General features: G+C 38.5%; 1 protein-coding gene and 1 long non-coding RNA gene across 3 annotated transcripts; one reads left to right on the forward strand and one right to left on the reverse strand.

The window, feature by feature from the left end:
- Positions 1–531: 531 nt before the first annotated feature.
- Positions 532–14,665, forward strand: LOC114643587 (gastrula zinc finger protein XlCGF57.1-like). 2 transcript variants are annotated; one of them, XM_051927460.1, is made up of 3 exons: positions 532–837; positions 6,336–6,902; positions 13,013–14,665. In XM_051927460.1, the coding sequence occupies exons 2-3, from the start codon at positions 6,464–6,466 to the stop codon at positions 14,287–14,289; spliced, it is 1,716 nt and encodes a 571-aa protein (XP_051783420.1). In that variant the 5' UTR covers positions 532–837; positions 6,336–6,463; the 3' UTR covers positions 14,290–14,665. The 2 variants fall into 2 exon arrangements, with proteins under 2 accessions (XP_051783420.1, XP_028647988.1); XM_028792155.2 differs by having other exon boundaries at positions 532–670.
- LOC127527797 (uncharacterized) lies at positions 7,972–9,825 on the reverse strand. The gene is made up of 2 exons (XR_007934923.1): positions 9,630–9,825; positions 7,972–8,067 (listed from the first exon to the last, which is right to left on the reverse strand). It is a non-coding gene; the product is annotated as an uncharacterized LOC127527797 (long non-coding RNA).
- Positions 14,666–21,050: the final 6,385 nt, after the last annotated feature.

Consider the following 21,050-nt stretch of genomic DNA (forward strand, 5'->3'; position numbering starts at 1 on the left):
TCTTCACTGTGGATTATGTCGCAAGAACATGTCTCCTGTTATTTGCAACGACAGGACTTTTGTGTGATTAGAAAAAAATAAATATTCAATCATTTTACAAAATAAGACCAAAATTTCAACAGTACTTTTTTTTTTCATGTCCAACGTCTGCCAGAACGGGTTAAAAAAGTTAGTATTTATGCTTCCTATACATGTCAGGCCAAGTAAAGGAAAATCCCTTCGTGATGGCTTTGTTAACTTTAAAAATATTTTGTTTTCTTTTCTTCTTCATTTTCCTCTAAAGTTAGGCTTTAATTCACTTAAGCAAAAATTTGTTGAGACCTATGGAAGAATCTAAAGGTTGCTGAACGGCTGCCTTGTACTGAGTAACTGCAGAATAAGAAAACACTCGATCACTGGCTAATCGCCTGAGAACCAAAATGTGAGCCGATCTTCGTGGTGGTGGGAACAAAAGCCTGCATTCGCAGGACTGACTTTGGAAACCGCTGGTCTGAACACACAGTTTACTAATACAGTTATTCCTCCGAGTAGGGAGGTGGCAGTAGGGTGCCTACTGAAGTGCCCAGTTGCCCGCCTTCACCGTCAACAGGAAGATGCCGCTGTGAGTTGTAACATGTCCTCTACTTCCGTGTTTATGAAGCTGTCAGAGTGAGCTACCGAAGCAACAGAGGTACGTCATCATAAGAAAAAGAAATGGGATATGAAGATTAAGTATCTAGAAGGTTTAGCGCGAGTGTCGGGGAGTGGAGCGGAGCGGCGCGGCCTGCAAGCCCAGGGACGCAGAAGAAGGCAGCGCGGACGGGTGAAAGAGCTCGTTGGAGGCCCGATAAAGGAGAGGTGGGCAGTGCGGACGGGGGAATTAGATGCATAGAATTAGCGAAAGACAGCAAAAGGAAAGCGTGACAGAGGGTCGCCGCGAGCAGCAGTGCCCCCCATCCTCCCCGAAACAGTTTCCCTTTCAGTCGTAAAAGCAAGTCGGTGTCCTAAACCAAAGTTCTTGAAAATCAATGTAGCACTCATGGTCGTGTACTCCTAACCTCTAAAGACTGCTGTTCGGTCGGTCAGTTTCTTATCCAAGCCGTTTTACCCCGTGTGTTATCCAGCTGTGGTTAACTTTGAATTCGAGGAGGCTGTCTTTGTCATTTTGTCGAAAACCTTCCGTTTCTGATCGAATTGGTTTGTTATTACGGGTTACACGGAGTGAGTATCCGACACAAACTGCATTGGTTCTTGTGTTTACTTTAAATAAGTGATTGGCATGGTGTTCACGAATAATGTCTGGTGGGTCCTTCGGCTGGCTGTTGTCCGTGTTGAGTCTGCGTGGTCTCTTCGTGTTTACACTCCGTTTTCTTTTAAATGAGGGCTGCAGTGACCTCATGTATTCATTCCAGTCACGTTCTTCATTAGAAACCAATTACAATTACATCCTGTTTTTAATTGACTTGCTTTTTAAAGAAATACTACATCACAAAATTGATATTTTTTAATCTGCCCTTTACTCTATGTTGCTTGTAGTTATGGCTGGGGGGGAAATGTTAATGTCATGTTTTATGGAGATAACTAAACTCGTGATCAAAAAATGTTAATGAAAATTGATGGTGAACAACAGCAAACAATATGAAGACATCAAGAAAAAAAAATCGGTGATTATTTATGTCACATAATCCATATATGATGCATGACAATAAATGGCTTCTGATAATGCCACCTCCACTGGGCATCCATTTTCAATCGAGACTCTTTATGTGCAGCCAATCACTGGCGGAACGAGTTGCTTCCACATTCATTAGAACTGCTGACTCCCTCAATATGTTTCAGGGCATTATCTTACTCCTTGTGTGTTTTGGTTTGTTTTGAATCAGGAGATGATTATTTACTTTGTTTCAGTCACCAGTTAGTTTGTGTTTCACACAGCAAACAGTCAAGTGAGCCAGAAGTAACAATAATCATGCTGCAGGCATGTTGTGGGCATCTTTCATTGGGTAGAAACAAATTTTTTCTGGGAAAATTTACTATGAAGAGCTAGCAAGCCGCCACATTTGCAGTAACTATGTTTTGTTTATTATGTGTTTACTATGCATTACTTTGCATGCCACAGAAAGAATACAGTACGTTTTATGCCGGTTGAGGGCAAACAGTGTTGTGGTTCACTTTTCTTCAGACAGTGAGCTTGTGAGGTGCTTGGAATTTCAATGTATGGTGTTGCATATTTACTCTCCACCCACTATATGAATGTCACCTCGTTTTAGTTTATCTTGGGTCACATGTCTTCTGCTTTTAGGCCTGTAAATTTTAAATATTCAGTTTGGGATGTTTTTAACATTTACTACATAGTAGCAAAGTCAGTGCGACTCTGGTGCCCACATCATGTCCGAAGTGCAATCATATTGGAAAAAAACCACCCATGCACACCACTCATTTTAGTGCCGGTTAGTTGGGGGGGGTGGGTTTAACCATTAAGGTGCCTCTGTTTCTCTCACCAGCTCGGTATGTGACTTGATCACAAGTGTATATATATATATATTTTTTTTACATGGTCAACTGCTGTACAATTGTGAGAAAGATAATGAGGCTAAATCAGGTGTTTATACTGATCAGTTACCAGCTAAAATGTATCCTATAATGGCCAGTATTTCCCGAGATAAGATTTGTCCGGTGTCACACCACATTCATACCTCTTTTGAACTGCTCCAGGGTTCACTCTGTACTGCACCGAGATCACGGTTTCTAAAGGGTCTAGATTCAGTTGCTTTGGTCCACACTAGAGTATGATTGTCATGTCAGCATCTAACTAAGCAAACTGGACTATGAGTTTGAAAAAATACTTCAAACAAACAAATTGTAAATTCATCCTTAGAAAGCATCTGAAGACTTTCATCTTCTATGAATACCTTCCAAATTGCCCCATGTGTTTTATTACAGATGGATCATAAGGGATGATCCTATTCTCCTAATTGCTTAAACAGTGTGAAACCAAAGCATTACTTTTTCATACAGTATTTATACTCCCTTGCCTAGATACCAGTTTGAAGCCATCTGCATGTATCAGCTTACTCACACTCTAACCACCTCAGGGTTGACTACACTGATGTTATTTATTTATTTAACCCTCTAGTAAAGCAGGGAGCAGGTCTAAATTTTTATTTCACGCATTATTGGTACTAATGACAGGAAATTTTCACTGGATATCGATAACAACCCAATTAGTCCACACATTCAAAGAAATCATAACAAATAAGTCCATAAGTTATGTGTAATAAAGTGGAATGACACAGAGAGTAAGTATGGAACACGCTTACTAAAATTTATTTAATACTTAGTAGAAAAGCCTTTGTTGGTAATGACAGCTTCAAGATGCCTCCTGCATGGAGAAACCAGTCACGTGCATTGCTCAGGTGTGATTTGGGCCCATTATTCCACACAAATTGTTTTCAAATCTCGAAGGTTCTGGGGGCCTCTTCTATAAACTCTAATCTTCAGTTCTTTCTATAGATTTTCAATTACATTCAAGTGAGGCGAGTGACTGAGCCATTCTAGCAGCTTTATTTTCTTTCTCTGAAACCAATTGAGAGTTTCCTTGGCTGTGTGTTTAGGATAATAATAATAATTCATTACATTTATCTAGCGCTTGTCTGGCTGCAATGTCCACCCTCATTTCATCTTCAGCATCCTGGTGGATGGCAGCAGATTCTTATCAAGAATGTCCCGGTACATTTCTCCATTCATCCGTCCTTCAATTACTCACTGTTGGTATGGTGTTTTTGCGGTGTTGTGCAGTGCCATTTCTCCTCCAAACATGTTGAGATAGATAGATAGGTAGGTAGATAGATAGATACAGTAGATAGGTAGATACTTTATTAATCATAATGGGAAATTCACATACTCCAGCAGCAGCATACTGATAAAAAAAAACCCAATATTAAATTAAAGAGTGATAAAAATGCAGGTGTAACAGACAGTAACTTTGTTTAATGTTAAAATTTACCCCCCCCCCCAGACCCCGGTGGAATTGAAGAGTTGCATAGTGTGAGGGAGGAACGATCTCCTCAGTCTGTCAGTGGAGCAGGACAGTGACAGCAGTCTGTCGCTGAAGCCGCTCTTCTGTCTGGAGATGACAAAGATGGCTGTGACAGCAGCACAACCTGGATGGATAGCCGTTTCTGGACACTGAAGGTGCCCCAGGTATCAGACTTCCATTTCACTTCTGAGCTGATGGAAGGTCAGAGATTGGCAACTGCTGTCATGCTTCCATATTTAAGCCAGCTTTGCTTTTCCATATTATACTCCTTGGACGAATGGGGCATTGTAGTTTAGGGTTTAACACCATTCTTGTGCTCTCTTCATGTGCCTCAGATACAGTCCTGGCCAGGCACAACCTATAGCCTTAAACCTTCTACCAGTCAGCGTTTCACACATTTCTGTATTTTAGGGTAAAACGTGTGTCTACTTCGCAGCCCCAAAACTGTTTAATGTGTTATTTTAGATGACTCCAAGTTCCTCTTTCCACTGGTTTTGACTTGCTATGCATTGAACAAAAAGATAGATATGTAACCATTACTTGCCTGCTCAATTATATATAAAAAAAAAAAGATTTTTTCAAGTCCTGTGAGTCGAGACTTTGGCCATGAGATTTTTTCAATTCCCGCCCTCCTCTCAACCATAGAAAACAACTCACACAGTACTCTCCCCTCTCATTCGTGTAAATGCTTTTGTCAGACACACTTCCTGCGCACTCCGCTGTTTATAAATTTTAATGTTTTCCTCACTTTAAGTTCCCAATTAAGGAAAACATATAATTTCCAAATCCTATTGAAGAATTTCATCACAAAGGGTTATCAACAGTAAAAATGAGTACACGGGCAATCCTAGCACTGAGAAATGATGAAGTCAAACAAATTAATGCCAAAAATCGTGATCGGTTAAATGGCAAATTGGTTAATTGTGTATCAATAGACTCTGCTGAAACAGTTGGCGGTGATGATGCGGAAGATGAAAACATCAACTTACAATATCCCAAAGAATATCTACAACCGTTAACACAATCTGGTCTTCCTCTGCACGAATTACTGTAGAAAGAAGGATGTATCCAAGAAAGGTAAAGTAGTACATCTTCAGGGGATAATATTAGACAACAAAGGAGATCTTGATATGCCATTCATATTAAAACATTAACAGTTTCCCAATAGAATAGCTTTTGGAAAGACAATTTGCAAATCTCAGAGCCAAATATCTGAAAAAGTCATTTTATTTAATAGAGAGAAAGAAACGAAATTCAGTCACGGGCAGTTATACGTTGCATTGTCACGATGAAAGTCCAAACACAGAATCACAATTCAGTGTGATATTGATGAAAATTTAATTCAAAAAATTGTTTTAACTGAAGTTTTACAGTAAAAGTATAAGTTTAAAAAGTTTTTGCATGTTAATTTCAAAGCCAAACAGAACAAAATCATATTGCGCCACGAATAACTAATGCGACACGAAGCATAATTTCCTTTCAAATTAGATAGATAGATAGATACTTTATTAATCCCAATGGGAAATTCACATTCTTCAGCAGCAGCATACACGGAGCTGCTGAAAAGGCTGCCACAATTATTACGTTTTACTATTTTTTAATATGTTTAATTACTCGCTGTAATGTAAAATAGTTAGTAAATTGTACATTTGCATCCCCATACGCGAGCGGCAGAACCGCAAAGAGCCTAGCATGTAGAGCAAGCACGGGGATTGTTGAGCAAAGTGAGTAGTTAACTAATAAGTTACAGTGCAAAGTCTTCTTTTTATAATGTACAGTTTTTCTAACTTATGCCTAATCGCTTATATAATATTACAGTAAAATAGCGTATTATCAAAGATAAATGTAAATATATCAATCATATGGTCCATCTCCATATCATTATGGTTTCAATGAAAGATTCTTTATGTAGTTAAGTTTAATTTGTCTTGAGCTTTAATCGATATGATGGTTTATCATCTTTTTTGGTCAATGTTTGCAGCCTAGCATTGTAACACTTGTTTCAAAACTGACCCTTAACTGACATTGTCTTGACTATGTTGACTTCATTTGTAAGTCACTTTGGATGAAAGAATCTACTAATTAAACAAAACATAGAAAAGTTTTCATTATTGTGTTAAGATTAAAGTATGTGACACACTGTATATATTTGAATCCAAAAGGTGACTCATTATGTTTTCTGTTTATTTTATGCATTCTTCTTTTGCTCAGTTTTTTGAAGGCAGTCAGTAATTTGTGAGCTGACTGTATTCTTATCCTAGCCTCACATCCACTCATTCTGAACTAACCAAGTCTGTTGTATTTTCTTTCTCCACAGAGGATTAAAGGGACACTGAGTTTCTTCCATAAGGTTTACCACCATGATACACCTGTCAGCCTCAGGACTAGTGTTACAGTAGTGCAGAGGGCTCTCGGGACCTCTTATTGCAGTGGTAAAGCTTAAGCATGTACTTCCATGAAGCAGATGTGATGGTGCAAAAGATGGGACACATCAAAGAAGAGGACTCTGAGTGGGACACCATTAGACACACACCTTCCCTTTTGCTTGTGAAGCAAGAAGACCATGACTTGGAGAGTGTTGTGATTAAACAGGAGCCATTTGAGCAGGGCATCAAAATTAATGTGACAAATTTAAATCACAAGTCCATCAGTCTTAAAATGCAAAATGATAAACCTATTGATATTTGTGAGGAAGGTGGATCAACAGAGAATGAATCCAATTTTAACATATGTCCAGCAGTAAAGCAAGAGGTGTCTTGTCCACCTTTGAAAAATTCTCTTCCTGTGAAGTATAACTTGCTGGATTCGGAGGACAACGTGATCGAGGAGATGTACTACAAGAAAGATGAGCAGGAAGAACCATCCATCAAAAAGCATGAAAAGTGTAAGTGATATAGTTTTTGCCAAATAATATTTTTAGCACAGGCCTGGATTTGGTTGTGTGACATTAAGATCTTATTTAATTTGTTGCAACGTGAGAAGAACTTTAGTTAATAATTCATATAGTCAAGTCATGATAATTGTCATATGTACTCAAATGCAAAGTACACATAGCATGCAATATGTATAATCAAGTTCTATTCTTATAATTGACTGCTCAGGAACATACCAGTCTTGTGGGCGAAAACTGTCACTGAATCTACCAGTATGAGGGCCAATGGAGAGGAGTGAGAAAAGGACCATGCAAGATGGCTGAGCTCTTTAATCATTCCGTTTGTCTTATTACTACAGCAGGTGTGGTATATGTCCTAAACAGCTTGGTGCTAGTCTTATTCTGTGCCACCCTCACACCCCTTTACCCTCTGGATGTGATAAGACCAGTGAGGGTGGTCTCCACTGTCCACCTGTAGAAGCTTGTAAGAACAGATGGAGAAATGTGAGATGATCTCAGATATATAGAAAAGTAGTGGCGCTGGTGAGCCGTCTTGACCAGACACAAAATGTATTGTGCCCATTGTAGTTTATAAGCAGTAGTCACTCCAAGTAATTTAAAGTTACTCCCTTTCTCCGTGGTCTCTGCTCCGGAGTAGATGTTAATTTGATCTACCTTTTGAAGTTTATGACCAGATTATTTGTTTTACTGGCATTAAGAGTGAGACTGTTGTTCCACTGAGTCAGTATTTGTTAGTGGTCAGATCTGTGATGCTGGTGTTATCTGCAAAATTATTGCAGTGAGAGTTCTGCCTGGAGAAGGGAGAGGTACAGAATTGGGCTCGGCACTCTACCTTTTTACGCTTTAATGTTATGTTACAGTCTTGTGCTAAAATCACTTAAGTAAATTTTCCCTTGCATCAAACAAAAAATTCAATACACCAGAGTAAAAACACAATAAAAATGTGCATGTGCAATCAATTGAATTGCCAACAGATGGACTGTGAACGTGAAGCATCTGAGCAAGATATCAAGTGTCACAGCAAAGTGGCTGGATATTTTTGTCAACGGAATATTTCAGGTTTTATTTTATTTATTTTTTAAAGAAACTGAATTCCTTTAATGTGTGTGATGACATCCTTTACATGTTCTAGAACTGCCAGTAACATCACTTAACACTAGAATTACCAGAGCTTACGAAAAAACTCGTATATCCGGCCCACCTTAAATCGCTTCTTAAATCCGTTCACACCTCTCCGCCAGCATCCTTTGTCCTCTAAATGTGCTGATAAAAGACAAGCTGCCAGCAGCCGGCTATTCCATCCCCCCACCGACTTAGAACGTGAGCGAACTTTTCCCAGCTCACAACTTGATTGTTTACCTGGGAGTGAAGTGGAGTTTTACAGTGGAAATGATAGATCGTTATTTGGAAGACACGCATGAAATGTGTGTTCCGTTTCTAAAGTAATCTGTGTAAACACATTGTTAAAACAGAAACTTTTTCATATTTTAGTAATAAATGTTACAAAATGTAGTAGGCATAAACTATAGAATATGTAAAGCCCGAGTTCCAAAGATCAAATAAACACTTTCACAAAAGCTTCATGAATGATTTAACAGCTTCTGTGGTGTAGCGCGCTAAGATTTGTCTCTTAGCGCAGAGCAGCTTTTCCTTGCCTCACAGACCTGAGTTCGATTCCCCGCTGGGGATGAAGTGTTGCTTTTTTTCTTTTCTTTTACACCTCAAACGGACATAAAATTTATACATTGGTATGCACTGTCAGTTACTGAGATCGTTATATTTTCATGTGGGATGCTCCTTTTAAAATATCTGACTCTCTAAGTAAGATCGGGGGAGGGGTGATGTTACAGCGCCTGCGCTTATTCAGTACAGCAGGGACAACGCACATGTTGTTCTTTTTTTCTTTCAGTACACGTGGCTTCCCTGTTTATTTATATATCTAGTGACTTCTCTGCCTGTCTGTCTCTCTATTACGCAGTGCTCTGTCTGTCTGTGTGTGTGTGTTATGGATCTTAAAAATAAGTTATAAGGACAGTTGTTCCTGTTAATTGCAGTCTCAATTGTTAAAAAAATATTTTAAAAGGAGCATCCCACATGAAAATATAACGATCTCAGTAACTAACAGTGCATACCAATGTATAAATTTTATGTCCGTTTGAGGTGTAAAAGAAAAGAAAAAAAAGCAACACTTCATCCCCAGCGGGGAATCGCACTCAGGTCTGTGATGCAAGGAAAAGCTGCTCTGCGCTAAGAGGCAAACCTTAGCGCACTACACCACAGAAGCTGTTGATTCATTCTTGAAGCTTTTGTGAAAGTGTTTATTTGATCTTTGGAACTCGGGCTTTATATATTCTATAGTTTATGCCTACTACATTTTGTAACATTTATTACTAAAATATGAAAAAGTTTCTGTTTTAACAATGTGTTTACACAGATTACTTTAGAAACGGAAGTCTTCCAAATAACGATCTATCATTTCCACTGTAAAAACTGCACTTCACTCCCAGGTAAACAATCAAGGCGTGAGCTGGGAAAAGTTCGCTCACGTTCTAACTCGGTGGGGGGATGGAATAGCCGGCTGCTGGCAGCTTGTCTTTTATCAGCACATTTAGAGGACAAAGGATGCTGGCGGAGAGGTGTGAACGGATTTAAGAAGTGATTTAAGGTGGGCCGGATATACAAGTTTTTCCGTAGGCTCTGGTAATTCTAGTGTTAAACACAGGATCAACAAGCTGTTTAAGAAGGCAGGCTTGGTTCTTTGACATACTCTGCACCTGCTAGAATTAATAATGGAGGTGATATTGAAGACAAAAGTGATGGCAATTATGAGCAACGCTGTACATCCTGTCACTGACACACTAAGGACTTTTAGACAAAAAATTATTCAACAGAAATGTGTGAAGAAATTCTACTGGGGCACCTTTATACCAATGGCAGTCTTCTTCTTCTTTTCTTCCTTCGGCTGTCCCCATTATGTGTTGTCACAGCGGATCATCTTTTCATCTCTTCCTGTCCTCTGCATCTTGGTCTGTCTCACCCATCACCTGCATGTCCTCTTTCACCACATCCATAAACCTTCTCTTAGGCCTTCCTCTGTTCCTCTTGCCAGGCAGCTCTATCCTTAGCATCCTTTTTCCAATAGACCCAACATGTCTCCTCTGCACATGTCCAAATGGCAAAAGAGCTTTATAATGCCTCACTGGGACTAACGTCTTATCAAGTCACATGTTTTCCTTCGTTTTTTGGTAATCCCTGTATGTGCTTGAGGAAGAGAAGGTGCACCAACAAAAGGGTGTGGTGACAAATGTGTGGAGCTAGTAAATGGTCACAGTACTAATTACAGGAACAAAACTTGCAAAATGAAATATGTAATGTGAGAAGAAACAGAATACACAAGTGGATCTGCAACACAAAACCGTTTAAATTAAAGAGTAACCATACTGTGCGATTTATAGCACCTGTTTATGTAATCTTCCCTCGCAGAAGGTATAAAAAGGCAAATGATGTTGCAGTGTTGTTTCGATTTTTTGCCCACACAAACAAAAATGAACTTAATCTTGCAAGGACAGTTAACAAATTGTATAACCTTAAAACAAATAGTTTGCTCAAATGGACAGAATGAGTTTAACACTTTAACATCAAAGCATATTCTCTTCCCAAATTGTACCTCACTTTTCAAACAGTTGTTCAAACAAAAAATAGAAGACCAGGATGATATCTCAGGCTGTCCTGATTACTTTATAACCTGCAAACAGATGGGCACCTGCAACTAAAATTGCCAAATTGGTTTACAGCTTGGGAAAGGAAGGGAAATTGATATACTTGAACCGATTTGAAGAGTGTGAACAAGGACATCCATCATATTCACAGCCAGCCAATGAAAAGTGTGTAGCTTCAAGCATATTTTCTATCATTTCTTTTTCTGTTTGGTATTATTATTCATTTAATAAATACCACATTTCTTTTAAATGTCTATACTTTGTATCTAGAGTGATTGAAGTAATAGATTGAAGATTAAGACAATGTATGGGAGGCAGCCACATTACCTGCCCATAGGGTTTGTGAAGGCTTAGATGTCGCTCCTTGAAAGAAGAAACTTCTGCAGTAAAAGCAGGGCATATTGTTTGGTTGATAAGTGGCATAAACAAAAGAATTGTGCTTTCAATTGTGTCGTGATGACACCCGTATGTTTGTCAGTGCTGGTGATAAGTAAGTTCTTACGTAGAGACTGTTACAGAATATTATGAGATATATTATGGCTCCATTGTGTAATTAAGGAAATTTGTCCAAGACTGCTGTAGAATATTGTGGGACATGTTTTCCATTGTCTATTTAAGGATATTTATGTGTGAATGTGAGAGACTCCTATAGAATATTATGGGATATTTTATGGCTCCATTGTCTCATTAAAGATATATATGGGTAATTCCAAGTAAGATCATCACACCTTTGGACCTCATTGTCACAGATTTTAGTGAAATATGGCATGCTGATTTGGTCATATGAGTAACCCATGGAACTGAAATTGCACGTATCTTGGATTAATATTAATGATGATTTAAGCTAACAAAGTTTTAACTTATGGGAAGGGTAATTATGACTTTGACTGGCTATATCTCCCTTAATACAAGTTGCAGAGTACTGATTCTTTTATCGTTTTAAAGATCTTTTCCAGCTGTATATTTTGCCTACATATTATTCCATGCCCAAAATAAAAAATTACCATGTTATGGGTGATTATAATATTAAAAATTGAACAGAAAAAAAAACTATTTTAAAATTGGTATTTTTTTTTTTTTTTTAACTCTCCGGAAAATTTGGTCTTTGGTTTTTGAGTCATTGCTGAGATATCATTACTTATCTGAAGCGTGCATCAAAACCAAAATTCCTTACAATGCTCTTAAATAACAGTTAGTGATCAGTAAATGGTACAAGGTTATGGAAATAAAGACTCCCGTAGAATATTGTGAGAAATATTCTCCATTTTCTATTTAAGGGTATCTGTGTGTGAATATAGATAGATAGATAGATACTTTATTAATCCCAAGGGGAAATTCACATACATAAAATTTGTGAGAGAGTCCTATAGAATATTGTGATTTATATTACAGCTCCATTGCCTAATTAAGGATATTTATGTAATTAAAGACTCCTGCAGAATATTGTAGGGGGTTCTAAGTGGAATTTTGCAGGGTGACCGACAATTAGGCTTTCACCTGAGACGTGTGTGTGTATCTGTATGTGTGATAATCTTATGGTGCAAGAGTAGACCAACCTAGTAATGGACTTGGCAAGTCCTATAAAACCCACAATAATACATTCAGTTGATTTTATCTCTTGCATGGTGGAAGTCGAAAGGTGTCTTTACTTATCTATAGACTTGACTTGTCTTTACTCTTGGATTGTATCCCTGAAATTTTGTGTTGGCTTTGAGAATTTTTTACTTTTCTATTGCTTGTGTTGCTACACACAGGCTGTGATTTTTTTTTTCCACCAAGATTACTAATTTTAGACTGAACTGGGAATTGTCCATTAGATATGCTGCTTTCAGTATTTTTGGTGCTGTCCCACCAAGGCTCTGGTAATTTTTGACATAAACAGTCTCACTTGCATATTCAGACACACACACCAGATGTAAATACTTGAGAATGAAGAAGGAAGAAATGAAGACTCTATAGTGGGAATCAGTAACGCTAATGTGATTCAATCCAGTCCATTCTGGTTTTTCAGTGGAATCAATTCTCGGATCTCAATCTCTTATTAACACAGAAAGGCCTCATTCTGTAATCTTACGTAGCACACCGATAACTTTCTTAAAGTAGTTTGAGAGATTGGATATGGTTAAAGTGATTTTAATGTATGCTGTGGTTTACTGGGAGTCTAAACCAATGTTGGGATTACAGAACTGCTGTGCTGTGTCATCTTTAGTCCATGCACAGGCTGCAGTGCAAAAATATTTTTAGTCATAATGTCCATGTGTCTGATTAAAATAGTAGTGATTGTATAAAAGTGATATGTTAGGAGGTGAAAATAGTCAATTAAATTTGCTGTCAAGTTCTTCATTATTTAAATTGCTGATTATATTTTCTATCTTAACGCAGGTCTGTCGGAGAAAAGCTGCATTCCCCCATCTTCATCTTCATGTGATGAGATTTCAACTCACAATGGAAGTCAAGGGGAGCAGAATGATGGAAATATGGAGAAATCGGTATTGGGATTAGAAACTTTGAAACAGGATTCTTTTCAATGCTGTTTTCTTCCAGTTGTGAGAATGTCAAGGGACAACTCCACTGATCCTGAACAACCGACTCAAAAAACAGATTGTCAACCTTTGTATGCATGCCAAAACTGTGGGAAAATATTTCAGCCTAAGTTTGATTCTAAGCAACAGAGAGAAGAGGAACCACATGATAACATGGAATGTGGTAAAGAGTTTTCATTCAAATGCAGTCTTCAAAAATATACAGAAATTAAGCCACTTTTGTGTAGTAAGTGTGGCAAGCAGATCTTGGCCAACATTCTTCTGGACAGGGAATCAAAAACAGACATTGTGGAGGATGCATACTGCTGTACAGAATGTGGCAAACAAAATGCAGACAACCAGCTTGAGAGACGCACAAAAACCCGTGCTGGAGATAAGCCACATTGTTGTACTGAATGCGGCAAGCGATTCTCAAGGATTGCCCATCTTAATACACATGCAAGAATTCACACAGGAGAGAAGCCTCATTGTTGTCCTGAGTGTGGCAAACGATTCTCCCAAAGCAGTGTTCTTAATAGACATGTAAGAATTCATACTGGAGAGAAGCCACACTGCTGTTCCGAATGTGGCAAGCAGTTTTCACAAGTATGCCATCTTCAAGCACACATTCGAATTCATACTGGGGAGAAGCCTTACAGCTGTTCTGCATGTGGCAAACAATTTGCAGACAGAGGACATTTTCAGAGACACACTCAGATTCATACTGGGGAGAAGCCATATAGTTGCACTGTTTGTGGGAAACGATTCTTAAGAATTTCTCATCTTAATGCACATGCAAGAATTCACACTGGAGTGAAGCCATATGTCTGCATTGAATGTGGCAAACGATTCTCAACCAAAGGTCATCTCCAGACACACACACGGATTCACACTGGGGAGAAACCATATGGTTGTTCAGAATGTGGTAAACTATTCTCACAAGTCAGTGATCTTAAAAGGCATGCAAGAGTTCATACTCGAGTTAAGCCGTACTCTTGTTCTGAATGTGGAGAACTGTTCTCAGCCAAAGGCCACCTACAAGAACACTCAAAATGTCATACAGACAGCCCTGCAAATCTGTACGCATTTTGTGTCGAACGCATGCATTTAGAAGGTAAATTGTGTGGGTATGACTGACTAGTTAAGAATGTGCAAAATCAAAAACGTGAAAGTACTTACTCACTACAGGAGATTTCTCAAACATTTTATTTTGGACATGGATGTATACTTCACACTTCCTCTTCATGACATGACAAATTTTTATGTTATTTATTTTTTCTTTTTTTTTTTTGATATGCAGCAAAATGTAATCTTTCTCTCGCCTTGCTGTAAGTCTGTCTTTATTATTTCCACCCAACAGGAAAGATTGTGCCTTTCACCTGAGCAAAGCAGAAACGGTTCCAAGTATTGAGGTATTTCCAGATATTAATATATTATAAAGGCAAAATCTTGAAAAAGAACCAGCAATAAGCATCATAAGATACCCTTCATTAAAAAAATAGTTGTTTATTAATTAAGGATATATTCATCTTTTTTTTTGTGAGTACACTTTCCAAGTACAGGTCTACTGTATATGACAGAAATCAGTCCTGGACACCCTTAGTCACACCGAGCCATTAGGAAAGGAGGAGTAAACTGTTAAATCATGGGGAGAACATGGACATTTCATGCAGAATCAATGTGGGTCTCGGGGATCAGGAGGCACCAGTGCTATTCAGAATAAAACCCTGTGAAATACAGAGATTCTTTGAAAAAGTATTGTTGACAACATTACATAAAGAAATCTTCTCTGTTAACATTGCTACTTTCAGCATAATCGGAGATAGAATTTTAAAATATGTTCAAGGTTTGTAGATAGACCTATATGAGCTTAATGGATATGTCATGGGCATTAATATGAGGTTTCCAACTCCCAAAACACTGTAGGGCTCTAATAACAGCGTCCACTCTTTTTACCACAAGATTTTGGAGTGTGTCTGTGAGAATATTTGCCAACACAGCCCAAAGAACATTTGTGAGATCAGGTAGTGATCCTGGACAAGAAGACCTGGCTTACAATTGGCGTTAAATTTCATTTCAAAGGTGTTCAGCAGGGCTTTGTGTAAGCCACTTTATGTCACATTAAGCCACATAACTTTGTCATTATGGACCTGGCTTTGTGCACAAGGGAACACAAAAGGGCTTTCAGCAACCTGTTGCCACAAAGTTTCAATCACATAATTGTCTAATGTGTCTTTGTATGATGTAGCATTAACCATAGTCTACACTGGAACCAAGGAACGTAGCCCAAACCCTCACATTATCCCTCCACCAAACATTACAGTAAGGCACAATGTAGTCCAGAAGGTACAGTTCTCCTGGCATGCAGCAAAATCCAAATTTGTCCATCAGACTTCCAGATCGTAAAGCCTCCTCCATCACTCCAGAGAACATGTTTCTACTGTTCCAAATTCCAAATGCAGCGTGCTTTACATCACCTCAGCTGACACTTGGCATTGTGTATAGTGACTTAGACTTGGCCATAAATTTACTGATGTACAGTTTGGGTGGTGATGTTGCTTCCAAAGGCAGTTTGGAACTCTGTCCTGAGTGATGTATCAGATGATAGACCATTTATATACACTTTGTGCTTCAGCACTTGGTGGTCCTACGCTGTTAGTTTGCATGGTCTATGACTTAATGGCTGAGCTGTTGTTCTTTGATGCCTCTCCTTCAGACTAATAGCACAGCTAGAAATGTACATACTGACTTGTAGCAAAGGTGAAATCCTATGGCAGTGCTGCATTTAAAGTCACTGAGCAATTCAGTTAAATTCCAGTTCTACTGCTAATGGAAATTGCATGGATATGTGCTTCATTTCAGTAATGAAACACTCCAATTCAGTCATTTGGAAGGTTGTCCACATAATGTTGGCCATATACTGTACAGATCATGTTCTGTAGATTGTTTCCTGTGTTGCACATATGTTATATACAGTGGTGTGAAAAACTATTTGCCCCCTTCCTGATTTCTTATTCTTTTGCATGTTTGTCACACAAAATGTTTCTGATCATCAAACACATTTAACCATTAGTCAAATATAACACAAGTAAACACAAAATGCAGTTTGTAAATGGTGGTTTTTATTATTTAGGGAGAAAAAAAAATCCAAACCTACATGGCACTGTGTGAAAAAGTAATTGCCCCCTGAACCTAATAACTGGTTGGGCCACCCTTAGCAGCAATAACTGCAATCAAGCGTTTGCGATAACTTGCAATGAGTCTTTTACAGCGCTCTGGAGGAATTTTGGCCCACTCATCTTTGCAAAATTGTTGTAATTCAGCTTTATTTGAGGGTTTTCTAGCATGAACCGCCTTTTTAAGGTCATGCCATAGCATCTCAATTGGATTCAGGTCAGGACTTTGACTAGGCCACTCCAAAGTCTTCATTTTGTTTTTCTTCAGCCATTCAGAGGTGGATTTGCTGGTGTGTTTTGGGTCATTGTCCTGTTGCAGCACCCAAGATCGCTTCAGCTTGAGTTGACGAACAGATGGCCGGACATTCTCCTTCAGGATTTTTTGGTAGACAGTAGAATTCATGGTTCCATCTATCACAGCAAGCCTTCCAGGTCCTGAAGCAGCAAAACAACCCCAGACCATCACACTACCACCACCATATTTTACTGTTGGTATGATGTTCTTTTTCTGAAATGCTGTGTTCCTTTTACGCCAGATGTAACGGGACATTTGCCTTCCAAAAAGTTCAACTTTTGACTCATCAGTCCACAAGGTGTTTTCCCAAAAGTCTTGGCAATCATTGAGATGTTTCTTAGCAAAATTGAGACGAGCCCTAATGTTCTTTTTGCTTAACAGTGGTTTGCGTCTTGGAAATCTGCCATGCAGGCCGTTTTTGCCCAGTCTCTTTCTTATGGTGGAGTCGTGAACACTGACCTTAATTGAGGCAAGTGAGGCCTGCAGTTCTTTAGACGTTGTCCTGGGGTCTTTTGTGACCACTCGGATGAGTCGTCTCTGCGCTCTTGGGGTAATTTTGGTCGGCCCGCCACTCCTGGGAAGGTTCACCACTGTTCCATGTTTTTGCCATTTGTGGATAATGGCTCTCACTGTGGTTCGCTGGAGTCCCAAAGCTTTAGAAATGGCTTTATAACCTTTACCAGACTGATAGATCTCAGTTACTTCTGTTCTCATTTGTTCCTGAATTTCTTTGGATCTTGGCATGATGTCTAGCTTTTGAGGTGCTTTTGGTCTACTTCTCTGTGTCAGGCAGCTCCTATTTAAGTGATTTCTTGATTGAAACAGGTGTGGCAGTAATCAGGCCTGGGGGTGGCTATGGAAATTGAACTCAGGTGTGATACACCACAGTTAGGTTATTTTTTAACAAGGGGGCAATTACTTTTTCACACAGGGCCATGTAGGTTTGGATTTTTTTTCTCCCTAAATAATAAACACCATCATTTAAAAACTGCATTTTGTGTTTACTTGTGTTATATTTGACTAATGGTTAAATGTGTTTGATGATCAGAAACATTTTGTGTGACAAACATGCAAAAGAATAAGAAATCAGGAAGGGGGCAAATAGTTTTTCACACCACTGTAGGTAACCCTATTCAGCAGTTTTCTTGGGTTTTACTAAAATTAAGTGCAGGAAACATGCTAAATGAAACAAAACTGCAGATTTGACAGGATCGCATTAGTACAGGTATGAGACTCCTGCCCTTAAAAGGGAACTGTTACATTTTTCTGTCATCTAATGAAAAGTACTTTGTTTTTCCCATAACACGATGTGCCCGTTCATATGAGCTCTCTGACTTAGAAATTGCCAGAGAAAAGCGGAACGGTGACGTCACTGATTTAGTATTGCGCTCGTGGAAGAACTCAAAATGCTAAAAGTCAATGTGGATTTTCCCAACTAGTTTAGTGACGTCATCGTCATTCCGAATAGAATCATTGCCTTTGTTAAATCACGTGAGCCCATCACCCTGTTGCAGTGCGGCGCAAGTATCCTTGTGTTTGATTTTTTGAAAGCAAGACAAGGCCACATTTACACGGCAGATCAGTTACATTTCTTCACCCCCATTTGACACGCATGGTATTTTTAGAGAAGTGTGATCAAAAGTGTCCTGGAAGCACAGATTTTTATTAGGATTTGTGCTACTTTTGTAGCCCCGGTTTTGAATGTAAACGTTTCCTCTCTCGCCGCCGCTCTGCAGGTTTCTACGCAGTAAGAACTTCGCTCACAACGAAAGTCGTGCTTTTTCATTTTCATCCATCCCTTGCGGTAGCCAGAACCTGTTTATTATGTCACTTCTTTCTGACAAAATCATTTTTATTCAATGTGCATATCCGGATAAAACTCGGGTTAGACATCTGTATACACGCTAATCAGCTGTGGAGTATTCATAAAATGAATGAGAAGAATAAAAAAAACTAACAAAAAAAACACGGAATAGTCACTTTTAGCTGCAGTACGAACGTATTCTTAAAATCTCGCGCTCGTTTAATATTGGAAACTGAGAGGTCCACTGCATGATTTCAAATTAAGTTGCTGCAACAGTAAGTTTGCTAGTTAACAATGTTTTGCGTTTAAATGAATCCTAAAACTGACCTCATATTTTTAAATCATACGATTTTCTGAAGTGTTTGAATGTAGAACATGAGGACATATAAACTTCTCACTCTCTCTCTGTATATATATTTATATTTTTTCTTTCCTTTTACTCATTCTAATGTGTACTGTATGTCACGCACTCATTAGTCCAGAAAAACAATAATAACAGAAACCCTGACACATTGCTCATATATGTGTACAGTATATATAATATATTCTGTATATATATCAATAGAATAGATAAAAAGATTCCTGATATGTTTCTGTAGAATGACCATTTTGGAAATTTTCTTCCTTTCTAGTCATTCCAGTGTGTGTGTGTGTATTAACTAAGTTACTTAGTTACTTATTTCCTTATTTATTTGCCTATTTATGTATTATCTATTTAGAGAGCTTCTCTAAAAATACAAATGTCACCCCTGTGGACAAATAGATAGATAGATAGATAGATAGATCTTTATTTATCTATCTATCTATCTATCTATCTATCTATCTATCTATCTATCTATCTATCTATCTATCTATCTATCTATCTTTACAGGATTGAGTGGTACGCAAAAAACAATTGTGAATGGGAAACCTGTCTTTCACAGATTATACAAACACAACTATCATGGCCTGGAAAAATGGCACCTGGCCCTGGTTGTTTTTAGCCTGATATTAGTGATGATATGGCACAATGTTTCCTCACAGTAGACCAGGGTCAGTTTTCTGGTTCTCCCAGTGTGAAGTTTGTATGTTCTCCCTGTATCACTGTGGGTTTCCTCTGGGTGCTCTGGTTCCCTCCCAAAGACATGCAGGTTAGGTGAACTGGCAACACCCTCGTGTGTGTTTGGTGTGTGTCTTCACCCTGCAATGGACTAGCACCCTTCCTTGTTCCTGTCTTGTGCCCTATTCTAGCTGGGATACGCTCCAACACTGACCGCTGCCCTGGTCTGGATTAAGCAGGTTAGAAAAACCTTCATTTGTCCAGATCATAAATCCTGATTCATCACTCCAGAGAATGTTTTCACTGCTCCAGACTCCAAACGCAATGTGCTTTACACCACCCCAGCTGACGTGGTATGACCTTTTTTTGAAGAATCAAAATGAGAAATCTAAAAGTGGTGTAAAGCACTGATAAACTCTTAAGAAACAAGCCTTTGTAAACTCAATCCATTTCATCAAACTGAAAGAGAAACGTAGCTCTTTAGTGTCACATGCAGCATTCCTCCACACCCGGTAGGTTAAAGAGACAAAATAAATTACATGAAATGTTAGTGGGCAGTTCCAGATTTGAAACGAGAGTTCCTGAGTGCATACAACACATCCCTAAAAAGGCTAAATTGAGGTTCAGCTTTACCATCATGGTCTGCATAGCGTAATTAAATTCTTGTAGCAATTTAAAAATAAAAAGCAATATAGTAACATTTTGAGTTGAGGGTTGTTCTTGTCCTGGTGGAGCTTGGATTCGTTTACAGTGACATCAACTCTGCAGAAGAAGGTTGCATACTGCCGTGTAAACTTTTAATTCATAGTCTTACAAAACATACACTATTACACAGACATTTCACTTTCCGAACTCCACGAAAATGATGGCTTCTGGTTACCGATGCCACTGGGGGAATGTTAAAGCACTGGGGCCAGGCAGAGACTGTCGTATCTACACAAGATAAAATACAAATAAAAAATGTACAAAATATATTGGAAATTGGTTTAAATATTAAACCAGAAAGACAGCATGGAATTTAGTTATTATAAGGAATTTACTTTTAAAATGAAGTACAGCATTATACTGTTAGAAGAAGGGCACATCAATGGGTACTCTGCAAAAGTTATTTACAGGGTCATGCATCCTACTTCATTGTCTTATTGTACATGAAAAGAAGAGATTTAATTTACCCCAGAATGACAAAGAAAAAAAACATGATTTAAAGAATGTTTCCACATTTATTAAAAATAAGAAAAAAATGAAATATCCCATTGGCGCAAGAATTCAGACTCATTGCTTCGGGACTTGAAATTTAGCTCAGGTACATCCCATTCTATTGATGAGTATTTGGAGTCCATCTGTGATCAGTTCATGTCATATTTATATTCATGTTGTGTTGTCATTTTCTTTTAAAGTATTATTTCCTCATGAATGTTTTGTGTAAACTCTAACAGTATTTACACACTGCAGCTGAGGGACCACCACCCACGACCATTTACAGTAGACTGACTGGGTGCTAATCCTCACTGTAGAATTAATGAAAGCTCCTGTTTTGCTGTTCTATCTTGATTTTGTGTATTTTGACATTCTTCTTTTTGATCT

The sequence above is a fragment of the Erpetoichthys calabaricus genome, chromosome 5 (genome assembly GCF_900747795.2).
Source record: "Erpetoichthys calabaricus chromosome 5, fErpCal1.3, whole genome shotgun sequence".
NCBI lineage: Eukaryota > Metazoa > Chordata > Cladistia > Polypteriformes > Polypteridae > Erpetoichthys > Erpetoichthys calabaricus.